The sequence below is a fragment of the Mytilus edulis genome, chromosome 7, assembly GCF_963676685.1.
Source record: "Mytilus edulis chromosome 7, xbMytEdul2.2, whole genome shotgun sequence".
NCBI lineage: Eukaryota > Metazoa > Mollusca > Bivalvia > Mytilida > Mytilidae > Mytilus > Mytilus edulis.
In genome coordinates, this window is record NC_092350.1 from 40,368,916 (window position 1) to 40,395,897 (window position 26,982).

The 26,982-nt window shown below is 31.2% G+C and overlaps 1 protein-coding gene across 21 annotated transcripts in view; it reads left to right on the plus strand.

Annotated features, from left to right (window-relative positions):
- The first annotated feature begins 3,365 nt into the window (after positions 1-3,365).
- The window catches only part of LOC139481446 (trichohyalin-like), a 53,311-nt gene continuing 29,694 nt past the window's right edge, over positions 3,366-26,982 (plus strand). For 10 of the 21 annotated variants that reach the window (XM_071264778.1, XM_071264782.1, XM_071264783.1 and 7 more), the window contains exons 1-5: positions 3,366-3,498; positions 6,160-6,281; positions 10,703-10,763; positions 18,818-18,934; positions 25,401-25,508. In XM_071264778.1, coding sequence (XP_071120879.1) covers positions 25,450-25,508 — 59 coding nt within the window. In that variant the 5' untranslated portion in view covers positions 3,366-3,498; positions 6,160-6,281; positions 10,703-10,763; positions 18,818-18,934; positions 25,401-25,449. Of the gene's footprint in view, positions 3,499-6,159; positions 6,282-10,702; positions 10,764-18,817; positions 18,935-19,145; positions 19,304-25,400; positions 25,509-26,982 lie in introns of those variants that run through there. The other 11 variants (XM_071264779.1, XM_071264786.1, XM_071264792.1 and 8 more) reach the window with 5 other exon arrangements.

Consider the following 26,982-nt stretch of genomic DNA (forward strand, 5'->3'; position numbering starts at 1 on the left):
TAACGATGGCGCAAGATAATTTAACGATGGAGCGAGTCATTTGACGATGGCGCAAGACCTTTGAACGATGGCGGGGCGCCATCGTTAAACAGGCCATGGAGATCCCTGTATACCTTTAAACTTCTCTTTGCAGCTCCCGTTTTTTTTCAGTCGCAGTACATGAAGGTAGCATCAGCTAAAAAGTTTGGATATTTTAGAACCTTAAATATGAAGATTGAAAGATGGTAGTAAAATTATTATATTGAAGGCACTGTTATTGTTCACATGCATCTAGTGACATCATTGCATTTGAGTAAAAAGTGAATTGCAAGGAAGTTTGTCAAATTATTTTTGATTTATTGATATAGTTGTGAACATATGTTACCCCATCAACCTTGAACCCCTCTGCAAAGTTATAATGTTAGGAATATGAATCTGTCATGCAAGCTAAACAGCTATGATACCAATGGTCTATTTTTGAGTATGGAACTTATCGTTTCAAAAGCAGCTAGTACCTTATAAAAGCCATCAAAGTTGAACTTGCTTGTGTAAAACGAAAAACACTCAGACACTTTATTATCTAAGGGTCATGTATTGTAGTGTTACTGTCCGTAACCTTTGCTAGGAGCTCCTACTCAGTTTATAGTTTTGAACAAATGTTGTCTATTATGTTTTTTTCTTTCTTTGATAAACTTTATTTTAAACTTACATTGTGTAAGTTTATGAGGATGCAATGCCCCTGAATGCCTGATATGATTTCAGATCAAGGAAAAGTTATTAAATTGTTGAAATGCTTATGCATCTTGACAAGGAGACATAAATAACTGAATGAATGCAGGCTGATGAATTCTTGCTAAAACTAAGTTTATTTTATAATTTACTTTACATAAACTGTCAGAGATTTGGAAGTTCATTTTACAAAGTAATCTTTTGTTGAGTATAAACTACTTTTGATTTTGACAGGAAGACTTGACCTTGATTGACCCGATGAAATGTACAGATACTTGTAATCATCAGATTATCTAGATACATCACAGATTTTACGGCTCTTCGCCTCAACGAATTTCACCTGTAAACCAATTAGGACAAAAAAGGTAGGTTGTGCAAATTACAGTTTTGATATAATTTACAATTTTCCAGTTTAAAGAGGTGAATTGAGGCAAGAAAATAGCAATTTACCACTTGTTTGGTAATTGAATGAATTAAACGATATATGATGTTGAGGATGATACCTGTATAATGGTAGGTATGTCAGTTGTGCTTTCGTGTATGTATTGCTAGAGGTAGGGGAAATACTTATGTCATTTTTGTAAGTTTATATTGTCTAAAGTTATAAGAGGTATTTGTTCTACAATTTTTACTATAGACTGGTGGTGTATGGTCATTATGTACATGACTGATTGTTGTTTTACTAAACAACTAGTGGCAAATATTTCATGTATATTCTGGAAAATATACAAAGAAGTATGTACTACAAATTTTCCTAAATACACCTGAGGTATTAAAAATAGGAATTTCAGCACATTTTTGCAAATCTGCCAAGTACATGTAGTTTTTGAAATTGTTGAACTGATGTTTGCAGATTTGGTGGAATGTTGAAGCTCAAAAATCTTTTCTAAAGAATACATAAAAGTCTTTTACATTCTTTGGGCTTTCAGGTCATTTATTAAAAAAATGACAGAAAAATTTGAAAGGAATTTCAGAATTTTGTTTAAAATTTTGGATTAGGATCATAGATGTAAGGTGTCATATTTTAAGGGTGAAATATATTCATTACAATTTGTTCAGTGTCACTTGACAAAATAGAATTATTCAGGCATTGTCAAAATTTATTGTATTTTAAAAAGCGATCTGAGTTATGATCATAATATTCTGTAGTAAATTTGAAAAAGTTGTATCTACAGATCTGTTGCTGCTGCTGTTATCAGTTTGTAAACATAACCAGCTGCTGTGCCTGGTTTAACATATAAAACTGATTTCTTTTTTTTGTAAATTTCAGTTAAAACATGATAACATGACAAAAAATTTGCCGATCAGTATAGCTAGGAGATATTAGCTTGCAATAAAATTAAGATTTGTAACTATCTATATCATCAATGCAAAATTGTAGGATAATTGTCCCCAGGGGCAGATTCAGGTGGGGGCATGGCAGGCGTGCGCCTCCTAAAATTTGCAAAGCATGGGTTGTCCCCAGCTTATTAAAAAATATTTTGATAATTTTGCCTCACTCTGCTTGGCGAAAATTTAAGTTTGCACCCCCTTACCTAAAGACTTTGATCTGCCCCTGGTCCCCCCATTCATAGAGAGTCGATTTGCTGATCATGAATAGTGTATGCATCTACAGCCAGCTGGTTGACCTATAACCATTTATTTCGGTGTAGCTGGTTCTTCTAGAGACTGACCATATGCTATAAGGTGAAGGTCCTTTGTGTCATGTTCTGATTTTAGATAATATTAAAGTAACTTGCTACAATCACATATTGGAAGGATTTATAAAGGGTTGTACAATGTAGTAGCATTCAACAACAAAAACTTTTGACATACCCGGTACATTTTTCATTTCTATGATTAGTATTACCCGGTAAGTTTTTGTCTGAGGTCAAAACTCTTAACCTATGTGACCTGAAATCACAAACCTTAATGTTAGGTTACATTTGTGGAGTGTATAGCAACATCTCAAGTTTTGTATTAATAACAACATCAATATATATTTTTGAAATTGACAGTAATGACCTTTCAAAGAGATTGAGTCAACAAGCATTTAAAACAGTTGCTTGACAGCAGATAAATAATTTTGATGATTATTAGGTCTCAGTATGTGGATAAAAAGGTCAAGATCTATTATAAATACCCATGTTGTTGGGGTTAGTGTCATTACATGATGATGGGTCTGATTTTAGGAAAGATTTACTGCAAAAATAATCTAATCTGAGACTAAAAGATTGATGTATTAGTCCCAGCTTTTATTTAGGTATAATGTTTTCAAGATTTAATTTTACGTTTTAAATTTTAAATTGGAGATTTAAACAATTGATAATGTTAAATTTTAATTATGAAGGGGCTTTCTAGATCGATGGAGAGCTTCAAGCACAAATAACCTCTAGTTTGACTCTTTTCTCTTTTTACTTTTTACTTTTTACTTTATGAATCATTTAGATACTTTTAACCTTTCATCTAAAAGAAAGTCACTACCCGACAGGAAGCCCTTGTCTTTTAATTTAAAGCATATAGAAAAAATACAGGATGTATACTGTTTCTTACATTCTTAATGTATTAATGACATAACCTTTTATATTTATTTACATAAGTTTGTTACCAAACTTTACAGTTATGTTAAACAAGTACATGTACCAATTACATAACATATTTTACCTTTACCTTGGCCTAATGTTAAATACCTGTACACTGGAGTGTTACAGGTGTAATTGTCTTTTTAGTAAAAATCACTTTTTAACCTTATTGTAGTGCCTGTCATTCACACACACCTTCGGGAACTTTATATTGTGTAATATTTCAAAGGTATGTACAAATTTTTTGCTTAAGATTTTCAAAAATCACAAAAGATTATATTTTTTGTACCATATGCATAAATTTTAATATTTTCACTAATATATTTTTTGTTTATTGAAACTTATTTTTGCATTAAACCTTTTCAAATGTTTACACCACTGTGTAATGGCACTATCTACAACAACATGGGGAAAATTTAGTGCATCTTAACCCTGTACATGCATATGTTGTATAATTGCTTACATCCACGTCATTTTGGTTTCTAGTGGATAGAGATCTCATTGGTAATCAAATCACATCTTATTTTAATATGTTTATATATTCATTGTTATTTATTTCATTTCATTGAAAGACACATTTCTTGAGACACATATAGTCCTAAGTTTGATGCTTTAAATTTGTAAGTAGTTACAAATGTATTAGATTGGTTAACCATGAAGACAAATCAATTGTAAAGGAAGGGGTAGGAGAGAGTGTCATTTTAAATTCCCGGATAAATAAGTGCTGAATCCTGAATTCCCAAAATAAAACATTCTTTAACAGATCTAGAAAAAAATTATCAATTCAATTCCCGTAAAAGTAAAGACACAATTCTTACGTCCCAGAAGAGGTACTTCTGTGTTCAGTGCCTTGTATAGGGTCAGTGGCAGATCCAAAAGGGGGGGGGGGGGTCAAGAGTGGGAACCCCCTTTTTTTTGGATGATCAATGCATTTGAATGGGGACATGTGGTTGGAACCCGTCTTTTAAAATGGCTGGATCCGCCGCTGAGGGTTCAGGTTGATTTTTATTTGGAAACTGTTCAGTCTCCGTGAAGCTTAGACGAAAAATGATATCATATATAATTGTTTTTATATAAGATGAATGAGAGTATGAAAATGTTCTACTCCTGTCTAAGGCTGTTAGACATTTATTTGTTTCATCCTAAAGGCTTTCAGACTTTTTTTAAATAAGTTGAGATTAATTGATTTATTATTGGTGGTAAGTGCCACTTTCAACACACTGGTATAAAGGGATAAATGATACTTACTCTGAATTGGATGTGATATGTTTTCAAATGAGACAACTATCAGATATAAAACAATAAGAATTTGTAGTTCTACTACACAGCATTGAATAAACAACCATCAACTTAACCAAGCTTAATACAGGCCCTCAGTATAAAATGTTAAATCCTTCAAAAGAAATGACTAAGAATTCAGACATTGATACCAAACAAAAATCAAATAACCATTTTACTATTTTATATTAATGTACTTTCACTCAATAAAGGTAAGTCATCACGCCCTAGAGGCCTTTCTGGCCAAGTGATCGAAGCAGTTGAACGTACTGTATCATAAGCCAATGTCAACACTGAGGTTAGGAGTTCCAATCCAGCGAATGGCAGGTGTGCTTGATTCCGATCTAAATTGACTACTAGGATTAATAGTTTTCTTACAAAAGGTCTGTGGTTTTCACATTAACTTCCTGCTTCTAAGTTCTTTCTCCAATAAAAACTGATTGCTACCAAAAAAATCACAATAGTTCTGGATGTGGCATTAAACATCAATCAATCATTCTATCAATCATCTGGCCCTATTAATTATTTAACATTCATAGACTCTTTTCAATATACTTGTTTTAGAGGGTAAGCAATTGATGTCAGAGTGAATCCTTTACAATATAAGTCAACACGCTGACTTTGTTGGTATCATACTTGTTGGTAAGTTATGAAGTATTCTAAGGAATAACATGTTAGCTTATTGAAACAATAAATACATATTGGAAAAATTATTTATGACAGTATGTTATAGAAGGCCTCAATAGTTATTTATTCTATTTTTGAAAAAAAACCTTGAAGACAATTTGAAAGTCCTGTTTGATATGAAATGCTCATGTATGACAGAAAACCACAAGTACATGTTTTGTGGTGTACTATTTATATTTCTTATTATATAAGGAATGCTGTCTTTATTGTGTTTTGTGGTTTCCAGAATTTGTTTATTTAGACAAAAATGCATTTTGTTCGATACTATATATTTTCTGGTTTTGACAAGTTTTTTTTTCAAAATCCATGTAATTTTATAGTTCCCAAGGAATAATGATAAATCCCCAGTACATAGATCCCACATATCATTTCCCTAATTTCTACAATAAAGTTGATGATGGAACTTTTTTGCACTAGTTTAACGTCAGTTGCTTCTGTTCATTGAACTGAGATTTTAGATTGCTCTAGACTTGATTGAAAACCAATTATTGATGTAACCTGGCAGTTTGGTAAGAATGTAGTTACAATCATTGTCAGTGTGTTAATCTGAATTATTCATCAGTTATAGTTATATGTTTCTATAATTTACTTCTGTCTACCAAAATAACTTTACCAAAAATCTCTGGTATTTAGTGGAATTTTGTAGTCGGAAAAGTAATAAAAAAGATACAGTAAAGCATTGTGAAGTAATTTAGTTTTCAATATGTTTTGTTATGTATTTTTATAAATCTGTGTTTTAACATTGTGATTGAAAAAATGAGAATAACAATTATGCTTCAATTGAAAAAAAATGTGTACAATCGAACTTTTATGTTTAAAATCATACCACATCTTCTTATATCTATTGAATGAATTTGACCCTTGACTTTAACTTCAACTTGTACATACTCTTGTGATAATTCTAAAAATTCTCTTTGTATTCCAGATATATGTTAATGGTCCTTTAGACTCCTGAAACCTTGGGCTCTTAGCCAAACACTAAATTCAAGTCACAGCAACTACTTACAGTCCACTCGGAGCTGGAGACATAACCAGCAGAATTTATAGGTTAGAATGCTATTTCAATTTTACAGGGACTTTCAGAACATTGACAATGGACTGAAATGATCATAAGATATTGCAATTTTATATTTTCACTAAAAAAAACTCTTTTAAAACTTCAGGATTGTATCAGAAACGCCCAATTCCATAAAAAAAAAAAGACCGTAAACACTTAAATAACTCTACTTGGCTGATATAGTCTTATACAAAAAAAGATTCACCTAAAAAAAAAGTGTTTAATAAGGTAGTTGATTCCAAAAAAAACTTTAAAAGTTGGCTATATTATATTCTCATATCATTGGTGGATCCAGAGGGGGAGGGGGTTTTGGAACCCCCTTCTATTTTAACAATCAAGACATTTGAATGGAAAAATATAGTTGCCCCCCCCCCCCCCCAAAAAAAAAAAAAAAAGACACAGAAATTTACAACTGCAGCTCACCATACAGTAAATTATTTAAAGCAGGAGGGGTTGGCTCAATATAAAAATAAGGAGATGTGGTATTATTGCTTTTAATGTTTTTGTGGCCTAATGTAGCACACTTTTTGTATCGATCATTCTTAAAAGTATTGACAAGTCAGACAGAATTGACAATTAGGTGTTATAAAAGACTAGTAATTGTCATGTTTTGATTGGTTGGTCTATAATAACTAATTAATTTGCATACTATATTCCCATTAAACAGTTGTAATATTCTGTCAATGTTTCAATAGGTAACAAGTACACAAAGTGCACAGTAACCTTTTGCATATAATTCACATATTTTAACATGCCCTTTTGTGTAATTGGATGAATAAGTACACAAAGTGCACAGTAACCTTTTGCATATAATTCACATATTTTAACATGCCCTTTTGTGTAATTGGATGAATAAGTACACAAAGTGCACAGTAACCTTTTGCATATAATTCACATATTTTAACATGCCCTTTTGTGTAATTGGATGAATAAGTACACAAAGTACACAGTAACTTTTTGCATATAATTCACATATTTTAACATGCCCTTTTGTGTAATTGGATGAATAAGTACACAAAGTACACAGCAACTTTTTGCATATAATTCACATATTTTAACATGCCCTTTTGTGTAATTGGATGAATAAGTACACAAAGTACACAGTAACTTTTTGCATATAATTCACATATTTTAACATGCCCTTTTGTGTAATTGGATGAATAAGTACACAAAGTACACAGCAACTTTTTGCATATAATTCACATTTTTTAACATGCCCTTTTGTGTAATTGGATGAATAAGTACACAAAGTACACAGCAACTTTTTGCATATAATTCACATATTTTAACATGCCCTTTTGTGTAATTGGATGAATAAGTACACAAAGTACACAGTAACTTTTTGCATAAAATTCACATATATTTTAAAATGCTATTTTGTCTTTTGAATTAATAAATTAAATTTCAACACATCTCTTATTTTTGATATGTGTGGACCAATGAGACAGCAACCTATATCATTTCTTACTCTCAACTTGATACTTTATGACCTTCTTATGTTTCTCACAATCCATGAATTTTGTGGGGTGTGTCATCTACCTAAGTCAGATCACTCTAGCTGACCTTGACTTTGACCTTTTACCCATAAGATAGTAAAATACTGTCTGAAAATCTTGTCTGAAATGTGTTTGTAATAAATTGTCATAATTTTGTACCTAAAACTTGAGTTGCATTGTATGAAGGTGATTTGACATTAGGTCATTGGGGCTTTAGCTTCCCCCACTTTCCCAAAAAATGGATTGGTATTTAATATTTATATGGTTGAAGGCCAAAAATCTCAAAATGTCATGGCCTTGATACTGAATTAACCAGCAGCAACTAAAAGCTGAAGGTAGCTTTAAAAACCAACAATAAACCACACTGGGTTATGCCTGCATTAAAATAGAATTTAAAAAAATAAAAAAAATCTTTACATAAACATGTCTACTATTACTGGTCATTACAGATTATCCCGTCAAACTTCTTAAGTCATGATGGAAATATCCAAAATGCACCCTAAGTGACTTGTTGTCTGATCAGTAATGGTCAAGTTTTCCATAATTACCGGTTAAGTATCTCAAAAATATGGCCTGTTTGGTATAAAAACTTAGCTACAAGATGATGAGACAAATATTTAAGAACCAAATCTTGTATTTGTATTTAACATTGATGAATAATTCATTAATACAGTAGATTTAATGATACTAATATGTTCTATGATTGTTTACAACCTTTTGTAGTGATGTAACACAGTGATAACCTATTATCTGATATTTTACTGTCATGTTTTACTGATGCTTCAGGGGAGGATAGAGAATTACACTCATTTTAAATATAGCATTTAATCATTATAACAAACAATAGTTGTGATGATATCGCCACTGTTGACTTAGTCGCAGACCTTGATTGAAAGACCGGTTAATGAGTGATTAATTTTCTTATTCATGCTTTCTTTAGGTTTCAGGGGTTGATTGTGATCCTTTCTTTAAATCATCATGTAGGATTTTGCACCAATTTGGAAAGATAAAGAGATACCTGAAAAGAGTGTTCCATCCAATTCACGGGGAATTAATTGCTATCAGAATAATAAAAAAAAAATACATTGTCAATGATATATTTTTCATCTATATACTGCTATGTATCATAAAAATTATAAATTTTTAAAGAAAAAATTCAAACAACTCACATCCAAAAAGGGTGAACACCCCTTAGAAAAATGCTGTTTTTTGCCAATTTTAAACCTCTTATTTGACCCTCAGCCCAAAAAGTCGCTTGAAGGGGTTGTTTTTTGTGTCCTGCCCAGAGAATGGTCCTTGTACTAGTACTGCAACTTTATCTACAAAGTAATATCGTTGGAACATATTTCCTTGCCAGAGTAATCTATGGGAGGTGACAGTCCAATCAAAATGTCAAAAAGTAGGGGTACTGTTTTTGACTGAACATGGTTCTCAAGTTAAAAGTAGCCATTTATAAATTGGTGATTTCTTTTTGAAACACTTCAAGTAGATGACTTGTATTTTTGCTTGTTTGAAAACTTACTGGACTTATCACATCCTTGATTTACATGTATGAATGCAAAGCCTTCAACCCAACCAACCAAAATATAGATATAAGAAGATGTGGTACGAGTGCCAATGAGACAACTCTCCATCTGAGTCACAATTTGTAAAAGTAAACTATTAAAGGTCAAAGTAAGGTCTTCAACATGGAACCTTTGCTCACACAGAACATCAAGCTATAAAGGACTCCAAAAATGACTAGTGTAAAACAATTCAAACAGGAAAGCCAACAGTCTCATCTAGTATATAAAAAAAAACCCAAGAAACGAGCAACATGTATGAACCACATCAACACATAAACACAGAATATCAGGTTAAAGTAGATATATTTCTGCTATGCATGCCCTTTTAGTTCATCTGGCCTAAATGATCATTTCCCCTCCTCGACCATCTTCTGTCTGTTGTTTATACGGGGCAATAATGTTCAGAGCGTTGAGATCTAGATACTGTCCTTTTATTTCAAACTGTCCAACATCTTGTTATAGGAGTTATTGCCCTTTATTAACATTTTTCTCATGTTTTTTCAATATTATCTTTTATTTTACATTTAACTAAAACAGATAAAATGAAACTCTAAAAAGTCAAAATGATCAGCCAAACAAGATCTGGTGCCAAAATCTTTAGGTGATTCTTCATTGGAGTTATTGCTCTTGTAAAAAATGAAGAATTTTCAAATTTTTAGTGCCTTTGCCTGTATTATCTTAAAATCTATTAAATAAACAGCAAGACAAGATCTACTTATAAATAATTTTGAAAAAAATATTAGTAGAATATTTTGAAGTGATTGCCTCAAAAAAGTCATAATTGAACTTTATAAATAATGCATTACTCTTGAAGTATGCTCAATCAAAGTATAAAAACGATTTCAAAATCCATGAGCAAAACCTAGGAAAGACTTATAGTATTTATATTTGAAATAATTCTCTGTAATATGTTAAATAGATCATCAAAGAATGCAGTAAGAAAACTGGCATGTAGATAAAACATATATTTAATAAATCTCTATAATTATTTTTTGTAGACTTTTTAAAATCTGGACCAAATCCAGGCCATTATAAGTACTATCAGTACAAATATGTGAGAAATCCTGAATTTCATCTGTATGTCTGAGTTCATTAGTATTTTTGATGAACTGTGATAACAAATAATTAGTATGTAATATTAACACCTCCACATTCAGGCTTTTATGAGGTAATTATACAGTAGTTTTATAGAAACTATCATATTTAACAGAATCTTTTACTTCAATTTTGTAAGTTGATGTTGTTTTATTCCAAAATTATATAACATTACACTTCTGTCTGATTGTGTTGAATCTCAACCTCATTTTTGTTGAAATGTGTAATTTTTTATGACATTTTTTATAATTACAGACACCTGAGAACAAGGGCAACACAATTTGAAGGGAGTGGTTAGCTTGTGCATCTTAAGGAGGTATGTTCATGTACTTAATCTGTATATTTAAGTAAAAATATATGAAATTAAAGGTGGTTGAGATTTTGCCATCACTTGGCATACTTTTCCATTGTCCATCCATCTATCCTTGGTCAAAATTGTTTCTAAAATCCTCTCCTATGAAACAATTAATGGGTCAAATATTCACAAAATTTACCTATCAAGGGAATGTTATTTAGGGAGTCTAGTTTAAAACTTAGATCAAAGTTCTTAGGATTTGATCCATCATCAAACATGTGTCTTTTGCTGTTGTTGCTAAAAATAGAACATAGGAGAAAAATGCATTTTTTAACTAATATCTCTAAAAGGATATAAATTATCAACAGCTGAAAGTATTCTTCCTATGGAAATCTCAGAAAATGGGACAATTTGTTTTTGAATTATTGCCCTTGTTAAGTTGTAACATATTTTTTTTGCATATTTTACAGTTTTTTGACTGATTATATACAAAAATCTATAACAGAAAATGCAAAATTGACAGTGGGTAAAAATAATAAACAGTTCTGGTATTTTCTTCCATGGAGTTAAAAAAATATAGTTGCTCTTCTGTACCTTTTGGTTTTTGATGGACGTTTGTCTCATGGCAATCATTCTTCATCTTATTTTTGTCGAGCCTGCAACTTTTGTTGCAGAAAGCTCGACAGGGATAGTGATCCGGCGGCGGCGGCGTTAGCTAACTTCTTAAAAGCTTTATATTTTAGAAGGTGAAAGACCTGGATGCTTCATACTTTGTATATAGATGCCTCATGTTACGAAGTTTCCGTCAGTCACATGTCCTATGTCCTTGACCTCATTTTCATGGTTCAGTGACCACTTGAAAAAAAAGTTCAAAATTTTTGTAATGTTGAATTCTCTCTTATTATAAGTAATAGGATAACTATATTTGGTATGTGTGTACCTTGCAAGGTCTTCATGCCCGTCAGACAGTTTTCACTTGACCTCGACCTCATTTCATGGATCAGTGAACAAGGTTTAGTTTTGGTGGTCAAGTCCATATCTCAGATACAAATAGTAATAGGGCTAGTATATTTGGTGTATGGAAGGACTGGGAGTTGTACATGTCCAACTGGCAGGTGTCATCTGACCTTGACCTCATTTTCATGGTTCAGTGGTTATAGTTAAGTTTTTGTGTTTTGGTCTGTTTTTCTCATACTTTATGCAATAGGTCTGCTATATTTGTTGTATGGAATGGTTGTAAGGTGTACGTGTCTAGCGGGCAGATGCCATCTGACCTTGACCTCATTTTCATGGTTCAGTGGTCAAAGTTAAGTTTTTAAGTTTTGGTCTTTTTATCTAATATTATATGCCAAAGGTCAACTATATTTGGTGTATGGAAATATATTATGATCTATATGTCAGTCCCGCAGGTTTTATTTGACCATGACCTCAATTGCACGGTTCATTGCACAGTGTTAAGTTTTTGTGTTTTGGTCTATTTTTCTTAACTATAGGTAATAGGTCAACTATATTTGTTGTATGGAAGCTGTGTTAGCTGAACATGTCTGCCTGGCATGGTTCATATGACCTTGACCTCATTTTCATGGTTTATTGGTCTTTGTTTAGCTATCTTGGTTATTGTAAGTTTATGTGACAGTTGTAATCAAGCTTTATACTCAGGACTATCAACATAATATCAATGATTAGCAAAGAAGGCGAGACATTTCAGTGTGTGCACTCTTGTTTGTATCAAAGGCTAGTTTTAAAAAGTGGTTGTAATTTTCAAATTTATTTCTTATTCTTAACTTGAGTTATAAATGGGAAATAGTTTATAAACAACTTCAGTCTCTTTATGCAAACCTAAAAAGCCTTTTTATAGTGAATGCTATTAACACAGTATAAAACAGAAATACATGTAAAAATTAGGGTCTACACAGAATGTAATAAACTCTAACTAGTGATTGTCATAAGTACCAAATGCCTACAGACATGACAGATACTACTCAGAAAATATTAAGTTATCTCCCTTACATAATCATGAAACGTGACAAAAATCATCTCTGGTACAAAAGATATGTCTATAGCGTAGTAGTTATCTAAGAATAATAATTATATAACATTCTAAGGAGAAGCATCAAGTACATGGCATATTCGACTGCATTCTGTGTTAACTATAATCAGATGTTGGGAAGATTCTGTCACAAGTTTTTGGAAATAACCACATTATTTTCAGATCATATACATGATATTGTGTAAAATAGTATAATTAAAGGCTTTTATAATAGTACATTGCTGTGTTGATGTCCTGGGATTGTTGTCGTTTTAAGGCCGTCATACTTCATTCATGCTATAATTCTGAAAGGTGGATTGGATGAATTTCTGAAAATCAGGCGGTCATTGGTCTTGACTAATTAGCCATCAGTCCATGCAGTCATAAAATTTTTTGTTACAATTATTATAAGTTTATGTGTCTGTTTTTCTTTAACTATAAATAATAGATCATCTATATTTGTTGTATGGAAGGATGGTAAGCTGTAAATGTCTGGCTGGCATGATTCATCTGACTCTGACCTCATTTTCATGGTTCATAGGTCACTATTTAGGTTTTTTAAGAAGGTGTTTCTTTTAGGAATTTGACCCTTTTTAGTATAGAATATGATATGAAATCTTTTTTAAGGAACATGAGAAAGCTTGGATAGAAAATGGGTATCTGTGACCTACATTTCAACATTTCAATAATATATATAAGAAAATTAAGGTCTTTAACCTCCACTTTTTTTGTAATTTGAAATCTACATAAATGTCAGTTTTTGGTGTTTGTAATACTCCACAGTATTGCTAACCTTGAAGTTTAGATGATAAAACATCTATAATTGTTTACCTTTGACAGGTAAAAATGTCTTTGATGTTACAGGTGTTCACCAGGAACACCCTGAAGGCTAATTAACGGATGTTTCCTACAAATGATGTATGTAGAGTTTGACTCATAAAGTATTCTATAATAAAAGGTTTTGGTTCTTTTTCTATTTCTTAAGTAGAAAGTTTTGTCTTTGCTGAAAATCCATTTTTAATACGGTGTATATTTTATATTTTGGTGGAAGAAGCAAAAGTCGCACATGTTTTCATACAAATGAATGAATATAAATTATATTTTGATTTGATATTTAATGAGAAAGTTTGTGTTTTGTATTTTTTTTTTTAAAGGAACAGGTACTAGTACTCTAGTGTCTCTCTAAATCCTAATACATAACAAGAAATTTCAGGATCAAAATAGTAGAAACTATAGCCATTATTACTGGTTTTCATCTATTTTACAATGTCATTGACATCTTCAGGTATTATGGAAGGTTTATAGGTGATAATTGTCATATATCATACAGACATAACTCCATCAAGAATAATATTGTTTGTCAATTGTTTCTTTATCTGCAGTTCATCTTCATTTTAGTAGCTTCTCTAGTTCATGAAGTGCCAAAAAGAGTCCTACTCAAGAGTAACAAGTTATTTACAGATCTTTTTCAGTTTAAAAAGTCTCCTGAAATAACATTACAATGTAGTTATTGTTCGCTATTTATGGATACAATGACCTTTTGAAATTTTGCTTGGAATGGTATTTAACATAAACAGTATTGTGCTGATGTGAAATGGCAGATATTAGAATATGTCTATGGCATTGTTTACTCATGTTGTTTTAGCTGTGTTTTGGTTTTATTTAGATCTCATTTTATTCAGAATGTTGGCTAGTTGCATTGAAAAAAACAAATATTTAATTTAGGTAAATATTGCAATGAGATAGCAACCTACCACTACTTAATACTCACACAAGACTTATTTGATCATTGAAGGAAAAACAGTATTGTGTTTGATGAGTTGCAACTGTCAGACTCAAATACTTGGTAGCATGTTTGAAGATTTGCCTGACCTTCAGACACTATTGATGTTGGCATGTTTAAAGAGTTGGCATCTTCTGACAAAAATTGATAATGTTGCCACTGTCAGACACAAATTAATGTTAGTTTGTTTGAAGAGTTTGCCACCATCAGACAAAACTGATAGTGTTATGTTTAAAGAGCTACCACTTTCAGACACAAATTGTTGGGGAAATGTTTAAAGAGTTGCCACAGTCAGACTCAAAATTGAAATGTTTGGAGTGTTTTGTTCATTGAGGAAAAAAATTGTATTTTCCTGGATATTTGATTTTGTAGTTATGTAGTCATTTGACAGGTGCATAATTTGCTATGCCACAAATCCCTGGTGCTCTGTATTTCAATCTTCATTGAATTTAATGGTAGATTTTTCTCAGTATTGGATAACAGAAGTTCATATCTTAGTTAAAAATTTGTATCGTTTTTCAAAAAGGTTATTCGTACTGTTATTGTATTTTATAGACGATCTCTAAACATGTAAGAAAAGTAGTAAGATATAAGACATAATGGATTCACAGTATATATCTAATGTGATAGAAAATAAGGATAAGCTTTTAATAGTTTATGGTGACAATAGAAATTTAAATGAATGGGTTAGTGAACCAGGACCATTTATGGTTGGTTTCATTTTCAAGTAATGTAGATACTATCAGTATATCAGTTTTCAAACACTGCAGAAATTTATGTAAGATATTTAAAATATATGACTGGCATATGCATACTTGTGGTAACTTAATTACAATGGTTGACAAAACCGGTTTGTCTTTTATGGCACCTGATTTAACAGAATTGCAAAAACTTTGATTTTACCAATTAGTTATTTGTTACATATAATTTATAGCTAATTGAGGTAAGGGGACTAAGGTTTATAGAATGCATGATAAAAGTTCAATTATCAAAACATCTGTCTGTTTGTGCATAGTACCTCTAATCTGTATTTCCTCAGAAACCTTGCATCAATGTTATCTAGGCAAAACAGATGCTTGTAATAATATATTATGTTTTTTGTTGAGGTTTTCAATTTATTTGAAGCTATTATATCTTGTATCAATGTGTGTCACATCTTTACCTTCTGGCCTGCATTTCACAAAAAAAATCCTCTCAAATTTATCACAAGTATATGGGCTTTGCTCATTGTTGAAGTGATCTATTATGGTTACTTTCTGTGTCATTTGGTCTCTTGTGGAGAATTGTCTCATACCACATCTTCTTTTTTATATGAGCTGTTCAGGACTTAAAGGTAAACTTTGTCTTTAGACTTTTTTGTGAAAAGAAGGCTGGTATTTAAGAATTGATCTAAGAATTGGGTTATATTGTTAGATTTGAGATGGATGGATTTGTAAGCCCATCCTGAGACTTTTCAAATGGCTAAGTGATATTTTTGGGTAAAATTCTTTGTTGATTTTGTATATAATTTATTTTTTGTTTTATACAAGTGACAAACCACTTCAATTGGTTGTTGATTTTTAAAGTTTTCCTCTCGATATGTATGATATATATTTGCCACTGGACATTAAGCAAGAAAAATTAGTATGTCTTGTAGTACAATTCAAGTGAAATATAGTATCATGCTAAGACCAGACAAAACCTGTCACCCAAGAGCTTAAATGTGTGAATGCATGATACAAGCTTTTTTGTGCAGTATGTAACCATCCCGATGAAACATCAATCAAAATATTACATGTAAGGCATTTAGTTGTTCGATGACTAAGTCATTTTTTGTTGTATTGTTTCTGTTCTGATATACCCTTTGCTTTTAAATATTCTGCTCTGCGCGTTCCTGATGAAGGTAATTCCAGAAAAGCGCTAAATTGATTTCATATAATTTATGAAGTGTTGTTTTTATTTTTTAATGCTTTTCAGGGATTAAAGTTTTATGTACCAGATATGCAACAGAAATTTTATAAAACTTAGACTATATTTAATGAGTTTTATGATGGAAACATCAAATATTGTTGCATTCAACTAGAAAGATATTGAATAAATGAGTTAATTATCCAGCACCTGTAAATAATTCATTAGGCTGCAAATTTATCTGCCGATTAATTCTGAAGTAAAAGTTTTTTGATATCTTAAAACACTTTTTACGATATTATGTTAGACTTTAGTTTAAAAGTTATGTAATCTTAATTTGACTTTGTCATCCCTAATTAATGATGAAGATGAAGAAATTTGAAGCAAAATGTTTGGGGGCTGCATTATTTTGTTCTGGATTATGTTGTTTGACCGAATTGTGAGCCGTTTGTCTGTCTTAAATTCTGTGTCTGAAGATAATTTTTAATTCTGCTGCAAATAAGAAAAATATGTTGATATGCAGTATTATCAGAGTAATATCCCAGGAATAGAGGCTGTATATGAGGACCCCAATTTTGTTTTTCTTCTAATACATACTTACAAAAAGGTTTTGACAGCTTTAATGGTCTTAATTTATTTTATGAAACCAATTTCAGTTGCTCTTTTTGTGTGACTAATATGTTGTAGGCGTTTTGAAATCATGAAAAACATTTTGTATAGATGCCTTTGGAAATGTCAAAGTTTTGAGAGCTCCCTGGTTGTGTCATCCATTGTAAGAGGACCTTAACCATTAGATTTAAGGCTATTTCTTCACTAGTATGGGGATTGAAAAAGGAAGCTCTTGTTAAATTTTTAAAATCTTCTGGTTTGTCATTTCAGAGTTAGAGGACTTTTAAAAATGGTTATATTTCAGTAAATTGTTCACATGTTGTACAATAACTTGAGTATGCTTGGGTTGATTTTACTAAAACTTTACATAATTGCTAGATATCCTTGGAATTTGAACACATTTCAATTTTATCATGTTATGGGACTTAAACCTTTAGATGAAGGAACTTGTTTGCATGTCACACAATCACTATAAGTATGCTTGATTCAAACTACTAAGATCTTTACACTTTTGTTGGTATTGGTGCATTACAAGCCTTTTCAGTTATTTTTTTTCTTTTTCTGGTTTGTGCATATTAAGGGCTGTAGCTTAAATTAATATACATCTAATTAATGTACCTTGTGAAAACCAATCAATTTTCTTCTAAATTTTCCTTATTTCTACCAATTTTTCCTATATAAAAGTTGAGTAAATGACAATAGTACAGTAACCTGCCAAACATTACCATATATATTTTTGAGCTTTAAAATATTTGAAAGTTTTTGTCTTTCACTTGAATCAGATGATAAGAATATATCTTTACTTCGCCATGCCCTTTACTTGGTTTGATCATACTAATAACCCTTCACTAAGAATGGACTAGAATAATTACCAGTTGATTTAAGTTTGAAGATGTTAATTCAAACAATTTGGCGAAATATTATTGTGAAAGGAAAAAAACGTTCCAATAAGTACATCTAAAAAAGGAGTCCAAGTCTTTCAAATACTGGCAAAGCCTAAAAGGGAGTTTAATGACAATTTTGAATATGCAGGATTTGATTTAAACTACCAGACTAAACTTATAAAGCTAGAACATTTGAAAAGTTCTGAAGATGTATTACGTTTAATTATAGCACAGATTTGTACAATGACTTTGAAAATCACAATAAATCTTGAATATTTGTTCTAAGAATTAAAAGTTTTATTTATAACCATTACACATTATTTATTTTAAACATTAAAGATATTTATTATCTATTTTCCCATAATTTCTATTATATATAAAACTTTACATTTATTTAATGGCCCTTAAGAAGAACATAATGATTTTAACTAGATAGGTTTTATGTAATATTGATATACAGGAATAAGTATTTTTTACTGATAGGTTTTTGATTTGGATCCAATTATGGACATTGAGGGGGAGTTTACATAATATTACTACAAGATAAGGATCTCTTAGACTATATCCAGTTTCATTATCAAGAAGGGGTCTCATGTAAAGGGGTCAGAATCACATAAAATTCAAAAGTAAACAAGAAATTAATCATTTCATTTGTTATTTTATCAATTCATGATTTTTTGGAAAACTAAAAAGATTTTAATTTTTAAAATATAAAAAGATTTATTTGATTATCTTCATTAGCTTACAATTCAGCAAAATTCACATAAAATCATCATTCATGTTTAAAATGCCATAAATTGTACCCCATGGTGACCCCCACATATGGAATCTATTGGTTAATCAAACAGTAAAGCATTAAATACAATCTTTTCTCTATCACTAGTGTGGAGTGCATTTACACATCTGGAACAGACTGTAGCCTCTCTTTGAAGGTCAACGTTTCTCCTCTTGAAATTTTTGTAAAAAAAGTTTAGGATATATAGTCAATCCTGTCTTGCAGGTAAGTGGGATAGTTATTAGAACTATTAAAATTTAAGTAAAATGATTTATGAAATTGTTTAATAACTTTCTACTGATTGGAATAAAAAATAGTTAACACTCTCTGATCGTGTGATTTTAAGATGCCGGTGTGATTTTAAGATGCCGGCCGGTAAAATTTACATTCCGACATATTTGATGCACTACTCATCTCAGCGGAAGTTATGTATAGTATTTTTTGTTTATTGTATGATTAACATTTGTCTTTAGAGAGGTTTTTTTCTTGGCATTAGATAAAACAAGATTTAATTGTAAGTTACATAATGTTTTGAAATGTATCATTTGGTATTTAGCTGTTGTTGTCATCACTTGGGAAAAATGATGAATTAAGGTAACCTTTATTTTTCTTTTAGGGAAGATTACCTTTTTTTTTACATGAAAAGTAAAGGAGTCTTTGAACTGATATATACATATTTCATGCTATTAGATTTTACATTTATTTCATACATGTAAAAACAAAACAACTAAACAAATTGCTGTCTAATTTTCTACTAAAGGGTGAGACATTTGTATCCATTGTGGTCACTTTAAACTAGACAAACCAGAGGGACAATATATTATTGAGATGAATGAAACACTCAAAATTTATGGTAAAATTTAAAAAGAACACAATTCACATGGATTTTGTGAGTTTATTCCAATAAAATTTATTGTTAAAAGCAATCTATGTCGATTCACAGTCGTAAGTTCAGAACATTGGTGTAATTGAGTCATAAAAATTATTTATAAATACTTTTACGATGAATCAGGTTATATGTTTCTCGATAGTTCTAAAACCCTTAATATTTTCGTACCTAAACCAATGGGATACTACATTGTAAGTCAAGCTGTAAACTTTGTTAGCATTACAGCAAATATGCAATACAGAAATTACTATATGATAAAAAAAAAAACAATTGTTATGATAAGTTCATTCTTAGCTTCAAGGGCGGATCCAGCCATTTTAAAAAGGGGGGGGTTCCCAACTCAGGACAAAAGGGGGGGGGGGGGTCCCAACTCAGGACAAAAGGGGGGGGGGGGTTCCAACTATATGTCCCCATTCAAATGCAATGATTGTCCAAAAAAAAGGGGGGTTCCAACCCCCGGAACCCTCCCCCTGGATCCGCCACTGAGCTTTATATTCTTTAAGAATCTTGTTTTTCTATGGGTTATAGCTTTGGATTTTGACAGCACTACCCTATGAACAAGAATTTGCAAAAAAATTGGGATCAAAATCAAACCGGAGCAATTTAGTGCTCTTCGTATTAAATTATCAGAATATTCACAAAAGACAAATTAATGCAACAAAACTTGAGTTATCTCCCTTTCAATAAGGAAAAAATTAATAGAAAAATAAAACTGAAAGTGTGAATGGATTTTTAAGGCATTATCATACCCAGACATGTGTGTTTATGTGTCTCAATGGGAAATAGTAAAAACCAGGGTAACCTCATCTTCAGGTTTATTTACATATGTGATTTGTATTGATAATCAGTAGATAATCAAAACCAGCAGGGCACCAGTAATATCACACCAGGAGTAGTGGTTTATTAGATATTATTACCATCTGTATCTAATTAACAGACATTCCCAATTAATGAAGTTCTGAGTAATAATTGTGACACATTGTTAGTTTCTGATCTTTATTTACTTATGTGGTTAGATAATGTATCTTTATGTTATTGAATACAATTCTTGTTTTGGTTGAATAAGTCTGTCTAGTTTTTTTCACCACTGGTTAATTACATAATGTGACTTTTTTTATCATTTTTATGCCCCACCTACGATAGTAGAGGGGCATTATGTTTTCTGGTCTGTGCGTCCGTTCGTCCGTCTGTCTGTCTGTCCGTTCGTCCGTCTGTCCCGCTCCAGGTTAAAGTTTTTGGTCAAGGTAGTTTTTGATGAAGTTGAAGTCCAATCGACTTCAAACTTAGTACACATGTTCCCTATGATATGATCTTTCTAATTTTAATGCCAAATTAGAGTTTTTACCCCAATTTCACGGTCCACTGAACATGGAAAATGATAGTGTGAGTGGGGCATTCGTGTACTGAGGACACATTTTTGTTATAATTGTATCCAGGTGCTGATTTAGGATTATTTTTTAAAAAGGGGGACCCTTGGCAAGCCAGTGTTTGGAGTTTTACTTGTAAAAAAGTCTGCATTAATCATGTATGAAGCCCCCTCCCTAAATCTGCCTCTTTTAAAATACCAAGCTTAAAAATAAAAAGAAAAGAAAATAGGAAATCAGAAAATTATTACTGGGGTTGTTCCTCTTGAGAGTGAAAGATACTTGAATTCTGTAAGTATATTAAGAGGTGATCTCAGAGAAAAAAAGGTCCAGATACAAGGTTGTCCAAATTTTGTATAGGTAGGACAACCATTTTATATGGCAATGCATGGTATCTATGTTAGCCTAAATCTACATCTTTTTAAAAAAAACAACATTTATTGAGTATGAATGGTTTCAAAGATGTTTATTTTCAACTCAAGGAGCAAACTTATAAAAAGCTACTTGATGAAATTCTTAAGGGGGAAACATTAAGATTCCCCACCATCAGACTAAGATTAAACTGTATCTTCATAGATTTTTTTGATGAGTGATAAAGAATATACAACTTATAATCAGCCAGGCATTAAGATAGTATAATGTTAAAGAGTGTGCTTCTTCAACTTATGATCAACCAGGCATTTAGATAATATAATGTTAAAGAGTGTGCTTGTTCAATTATCTCCCTTGTTTATTAGAGATCACTACTCTCCAGGAATAATTAAGTACTCCATAGTAATAATGTAAATAAGTAGGAATATTCTCTTTTAGAACTGACAAGACATAAAATCTGCACTACTTTGATAAATACTTTGACTGATATCTCATCTGTTAAGTCTTATCATTTTTATTTGCCTGAACAATGAATGTAACAGCTAGATGTCAGTCAACAACTATTCTTACTAATTTGTTTGATGACTGGCAACTAGTGATTTAGTATTCAAAAACTCCTTGATATAAAAAAGAGAGTTACATTATATTACCCATGATTACAATCAATGGAATAAATGCCAAAGAAAGGTAACAAAAAAGACCTAATCTCAACATATATTCCAAAAACAATCCATATACCCTGCCAATCATTTGTGAAAAGTACTTGTTTGACTATTAGGGGATTATTATTACATTTGTACTACTACAAGTATTTTGCACAACTTTGTATGGTGTATGGGGATAAAGTATTTCTACCAATTGAAAAATATGCTTTTGTTGCAAGTTTTTTTTCTAAAGTTGGGGGGGGGGGGGGGGGGGGGGAGGTATAGCGCTCACCCCTGAGGATTTACAACAATTCCTCTTTCAATTTGATCATCACATTTTGTTGTCATGCATTTTTTTTTTATCACAACAACACACAGCAATATAAATAGAACAGAGCTGTTTATGCTCTGAGACATGTTTAGCATGTTGACGCAACTACTATGTGACACTTTTAGACAGGTCACATATCTACAACCAGTGCTTGCCAAAAATAGATATATTAATAAATTTGATTATGCAAAATGCATGACACACATGACATAAACATTAGTGTTCCTGTCACATTGAGGTAATTAGGAATAAAATATGTATTCCTCAATCAGACAGAAAGATCTTAAACTTTCCCATATAAATAAAAAAACATGTGGTATGAGTTTCATCCAAGTCTCAATATATAAAAAGTGAACAATTTAACATGTTAAAATAGGTCAAAGAACAACCTTCAACACAGAGACTTGGCACACGCAAAACAGCAAGCTATAAATTGGGCCCCAATGTTACCAGTGTAAAACAATTCTAACTGAAAAACCTAATCAATATATAAAAGGACAGCTAATGGACAGGCTCCTGACTTAGTACAGGTGCTTAAAAATGCAGCTTAATTCCAGTCTATAAATGTTTTGCATAGATAATAATAGAAACAATAAAAGATCTATCAAACCTAATTCTCTTAATAACAGAAATGTTCAGAATGACATAAACACAACTGCTAACTACTAAACCAAAGATATGAAAGACTTTAAGTCCTAAAAAAGAGGGCCATTTTGTCATTTGTAAACTTGTAGCAAGATTGATAAAATGGTCATATTAGACTTTCATCTTAACATGATTAAAGCTATTGGTCAATTTGGTCAATTCAGCAGGATTTATTATTGTTATGCCCCACCTACGATAGTAGAGGGGCATTATGTTTTCTGGTCTGTGGCTCCGTTTGTCCGTTCGTTCGTTCATTCGTCTGTCCAGTTTCAGGTTAAAGTTTTTGGTCGAGGTAGTTTTTGATGAAGTTTAAGTCCAATCAACCTGAAACATGTATATATGTTCCTTATGATATGATCTTTCTAATTTTAATGTCAAATTAGAATTCTGACCCAAATTTCTTGGTCCACTGAACATAGAAAATGATAGTGCGGGTGGGGCATCCGTGTACTTTGGACACATTCTTGTTTAGTTTATATTTTATCATGTGTGGATGCTTATCAAGTTAAAGATTACTGTAGATTTATTTATGTTTTTTTGGTGTCTTCAACCTATGCCAACATTTGATAAAAATATATTCAACCTATACCTACAAACAAAATACAATAGGTGTTGTTATAACAATTATTAATTAATAAAAGGTAAAATACAGTCAGTATATTTAAGCATTAAATATTACTCTTTTAAAACTCAGAAACAAACATAGTATTTGCAAAATTGTGTTGTAGTAAAAATAGACTTTTTCTAAAAAGACAACAATTGTCAAATACTAGCAAAATTGTGCTGAAATAAATATTAAATTAATAATAATAAAAAAAAACAACATCTAAAATTAAACACTTAGGTATAACTATACTTGAGAAAACGAGCTAAAAAGCTATGTCATTTGTGTAGATTTGTATAATAAATTTTGATCATTATTTTTTTGTCTTTTATATGAAACATACTTAGACCATATACCCATGTATTACATCTATGCTTAGTCCGTTGGTTAACCCGTTTGAATGGTTTAACACTAGTAATTGTGGGGCCCTATATAATAGCTCACTGTTCGAGTTGAGCCAAGACTCCGTTTTGAAGGCTGTTATTGGACCTATAATGGTTAACTTTTATAAATCGTTACTTGGATGGAGAGATATTTCATTGACACTTATACCACATCTTCCTATATCCATTCAACAAGCAACAAAATATACCATACTTCAACAGAAACTTTTTTTTTTTTTTAAATCAAACGAATTTTGCAAAATAAAATTTAAAATAGATATCAAGTAAAATTATTTTTTGGTTCATTTATAAGCAGCGACTTTCCAGTGGGACAATGCACCCTTTATTTACTTTGTTTTAGTTTAGAAAATTAAAGTACAGATCTATGTGTTTGTTTTTATTCATTATATTGAGTTGTAAGATTTATGGTTACATTTGGTGTCTCTTATTTGTAACTCCATCATCCGAATTGATAATTGTGTAATAAAAAAGATAATTTTCAAAATTAATATTAAAAATGAGTGTAATTTATACTAAACAAACTTGTGACTATCCTAAGACCATCATAAGAAAACTCTCGTGTAGTCCTTACTTTGTGACCAACTTTTAAAGATGTCCGAATCGTGTAGTCCTTACTTTGTGACCAACTTTTAAAGATGTCCAAATTTAGGACCATTTTTTGAAACCAACTAAGGACTAGAATATATACCGTAAAACCATCTTAAGACATATCTTACTCATGGGGTAGTTTTGTGAAACTTGCAACAGAGACTGAAGGATAACAACATGACACCAGTTGATTGTGCTGATGCAGCATTATATCTTATAGTATGACTTCTGAGACTTTTATATTATTCACTGATAGTTATTTAATATGACTAGATGATTTTTTCTTTAATGATCGTTAATAAGAATTATAAAATCCCTTTTCCCCCCATTATTTCATTATATTAATTTTAAAGCTTATTCCTATATGAAATAGAGATCCTCAACACACACAATAACCAACATTTTCTCTAGTACTTGTAAAAGGAATTGTATATTGAGTATACTTTAACGCTAGGTTTAAACTGATTGTAAATTGATTAGCCCCTAATTAATTTATGTTTTTATAACACTTAATCTGTAACAAATTATTCAACCTATGCCAACATTTTTTCATACAATTTTATACCTAAATTTCAAAATGTTGGCATAGGTTGAATGAACCGTTTTTTTTTGGTACCTATTTTGTTGTGGATTACAGAAAAATGCATTTTGTGGATATTTGATTTCATGGTTTTACAAAAGTTTTTACTTTGTACCTTAAAATTTTGAATTCTTGGTTCAGCTGTAACAGAAAATTTGGGATAATTGGTATCTTATGAAAGATAATGAATACACAGTAGGTCCTGAAAATAAACATTTATGGCTTGTTGTTTCAATATTTGTGATTAATTCCATCATTTTTTTCTTGCAGGAACTTTTTCGTTTTTAGTGGATTATAGTTTTATCGCATACATATCATCATGAGCTCTTTAGAAGAAAGACGTGAGGCCCGTCGTCGTAGGCGTCAACAAGAAGAAGAGTAAGTCACATGAACTTGTTGTTGTATGCTGTAGTCCCCCCTTTTCCTACTCCTGTAGTTTGTTTCAATATAATTTATGACCCACTAACAATTGTTGTGTTATGTATCTTGAAAAGGCAGACACTAAAGAAATGGACTCTTCTGTCATAGATACAAATTTCAAAAATAGTGAAGTTTTTTTATAAAGTGTCTCTATATATTTAACTGTGTTCAGATAAAAGCTGAAATATTCTTAGCTCATAATAGTTTACATGTAGGTTTTAAAACCAAATGTCACCAGATATAGCAGCTGTCTACCATATCTACCCTTACATTCTTAAACTTGAGATCACTTGACTAAAATGCTCAGTACGACTTTGTCTCTTGTTGATTTGGTTTCACAGATTTCAAACAAACATTAAAAAATATATCACATGGACAATGAAAAGGGTTTAACTCATTTGAAATCTTGCTTTCAGAAAATAATGAGAAAAATATTTGAATAGTTTGTTTTGAATGTGTTAATGTCATTGTCAGCAGAAGCCTGTTTTGTATGATACAGTTTGATAAACTTCTTTGCAAGTAGAACACTGATATTTAAAAAAAAAATTTAAATGTGACAATATTTACTCAAAGGGGAAATTATGACTGTTTATACCTATTCTTTCAACACACATAAGATAGAAGAAAAGATACCAACAGTCATTCTATTTCATTTTGCCTGTCTCTAGAAATTACAGCCATGTTCGTATTTGTTGACTTTTAAGACCTTAATTTTTATGCCATAACAGAGTGGTCATTAAGTTTTACCCTTGTCCATCTGTATGTCCCAAAATTGGTTTCAATTCTCTAACTTTAGACCAAATGTTCTGAAACTTAACTACAAAAAAAGTCAAATTCGAATTTGGGTAGTGTCACTTTTACCATTCTTATTAAACTATGTCTCTTTATAACTTTATATGCAAGCAGGGCATAATCTGTGTCATCTGTGTCCCATGGACACATTCCCATTTATTTTAACTACTTTTAAAAGTTCTTCCACATATGATTAAATGTAGGAGATTTGTTAAAATATTAAATCTGATGTATGTCTCCATGTTAAACTAATTCAGTAATTTAACAAGACTTGTAAATTTGTTATACCTGTCCATGGAAAACATTGTCATTTGTCAGAATTATGTTAATTTCCATGTTTCCACCTGACTTTTAACAACTGTAGACAATAGTAAGTTTACTTACCTTGAGGTGAATAGTTTGGAAATAAAAGACATCTTGGTAAGTTCTTAAACCAATAGCAGTATCATTTTATAACAAGCATTGATCGCTATAATTAGAAAGAAGCAAAATTTAGAATTTCTTCAAAAATATAATATCCATAAGAATAAAAACCAATTTTTTTTTTTTAAAGTAGGTAAATATTTCTAATGTGCAAAAGATATCATAAGGTTATTACAAACACTTTTGGTCCATTCATACACCATCTAGCATGTTTACT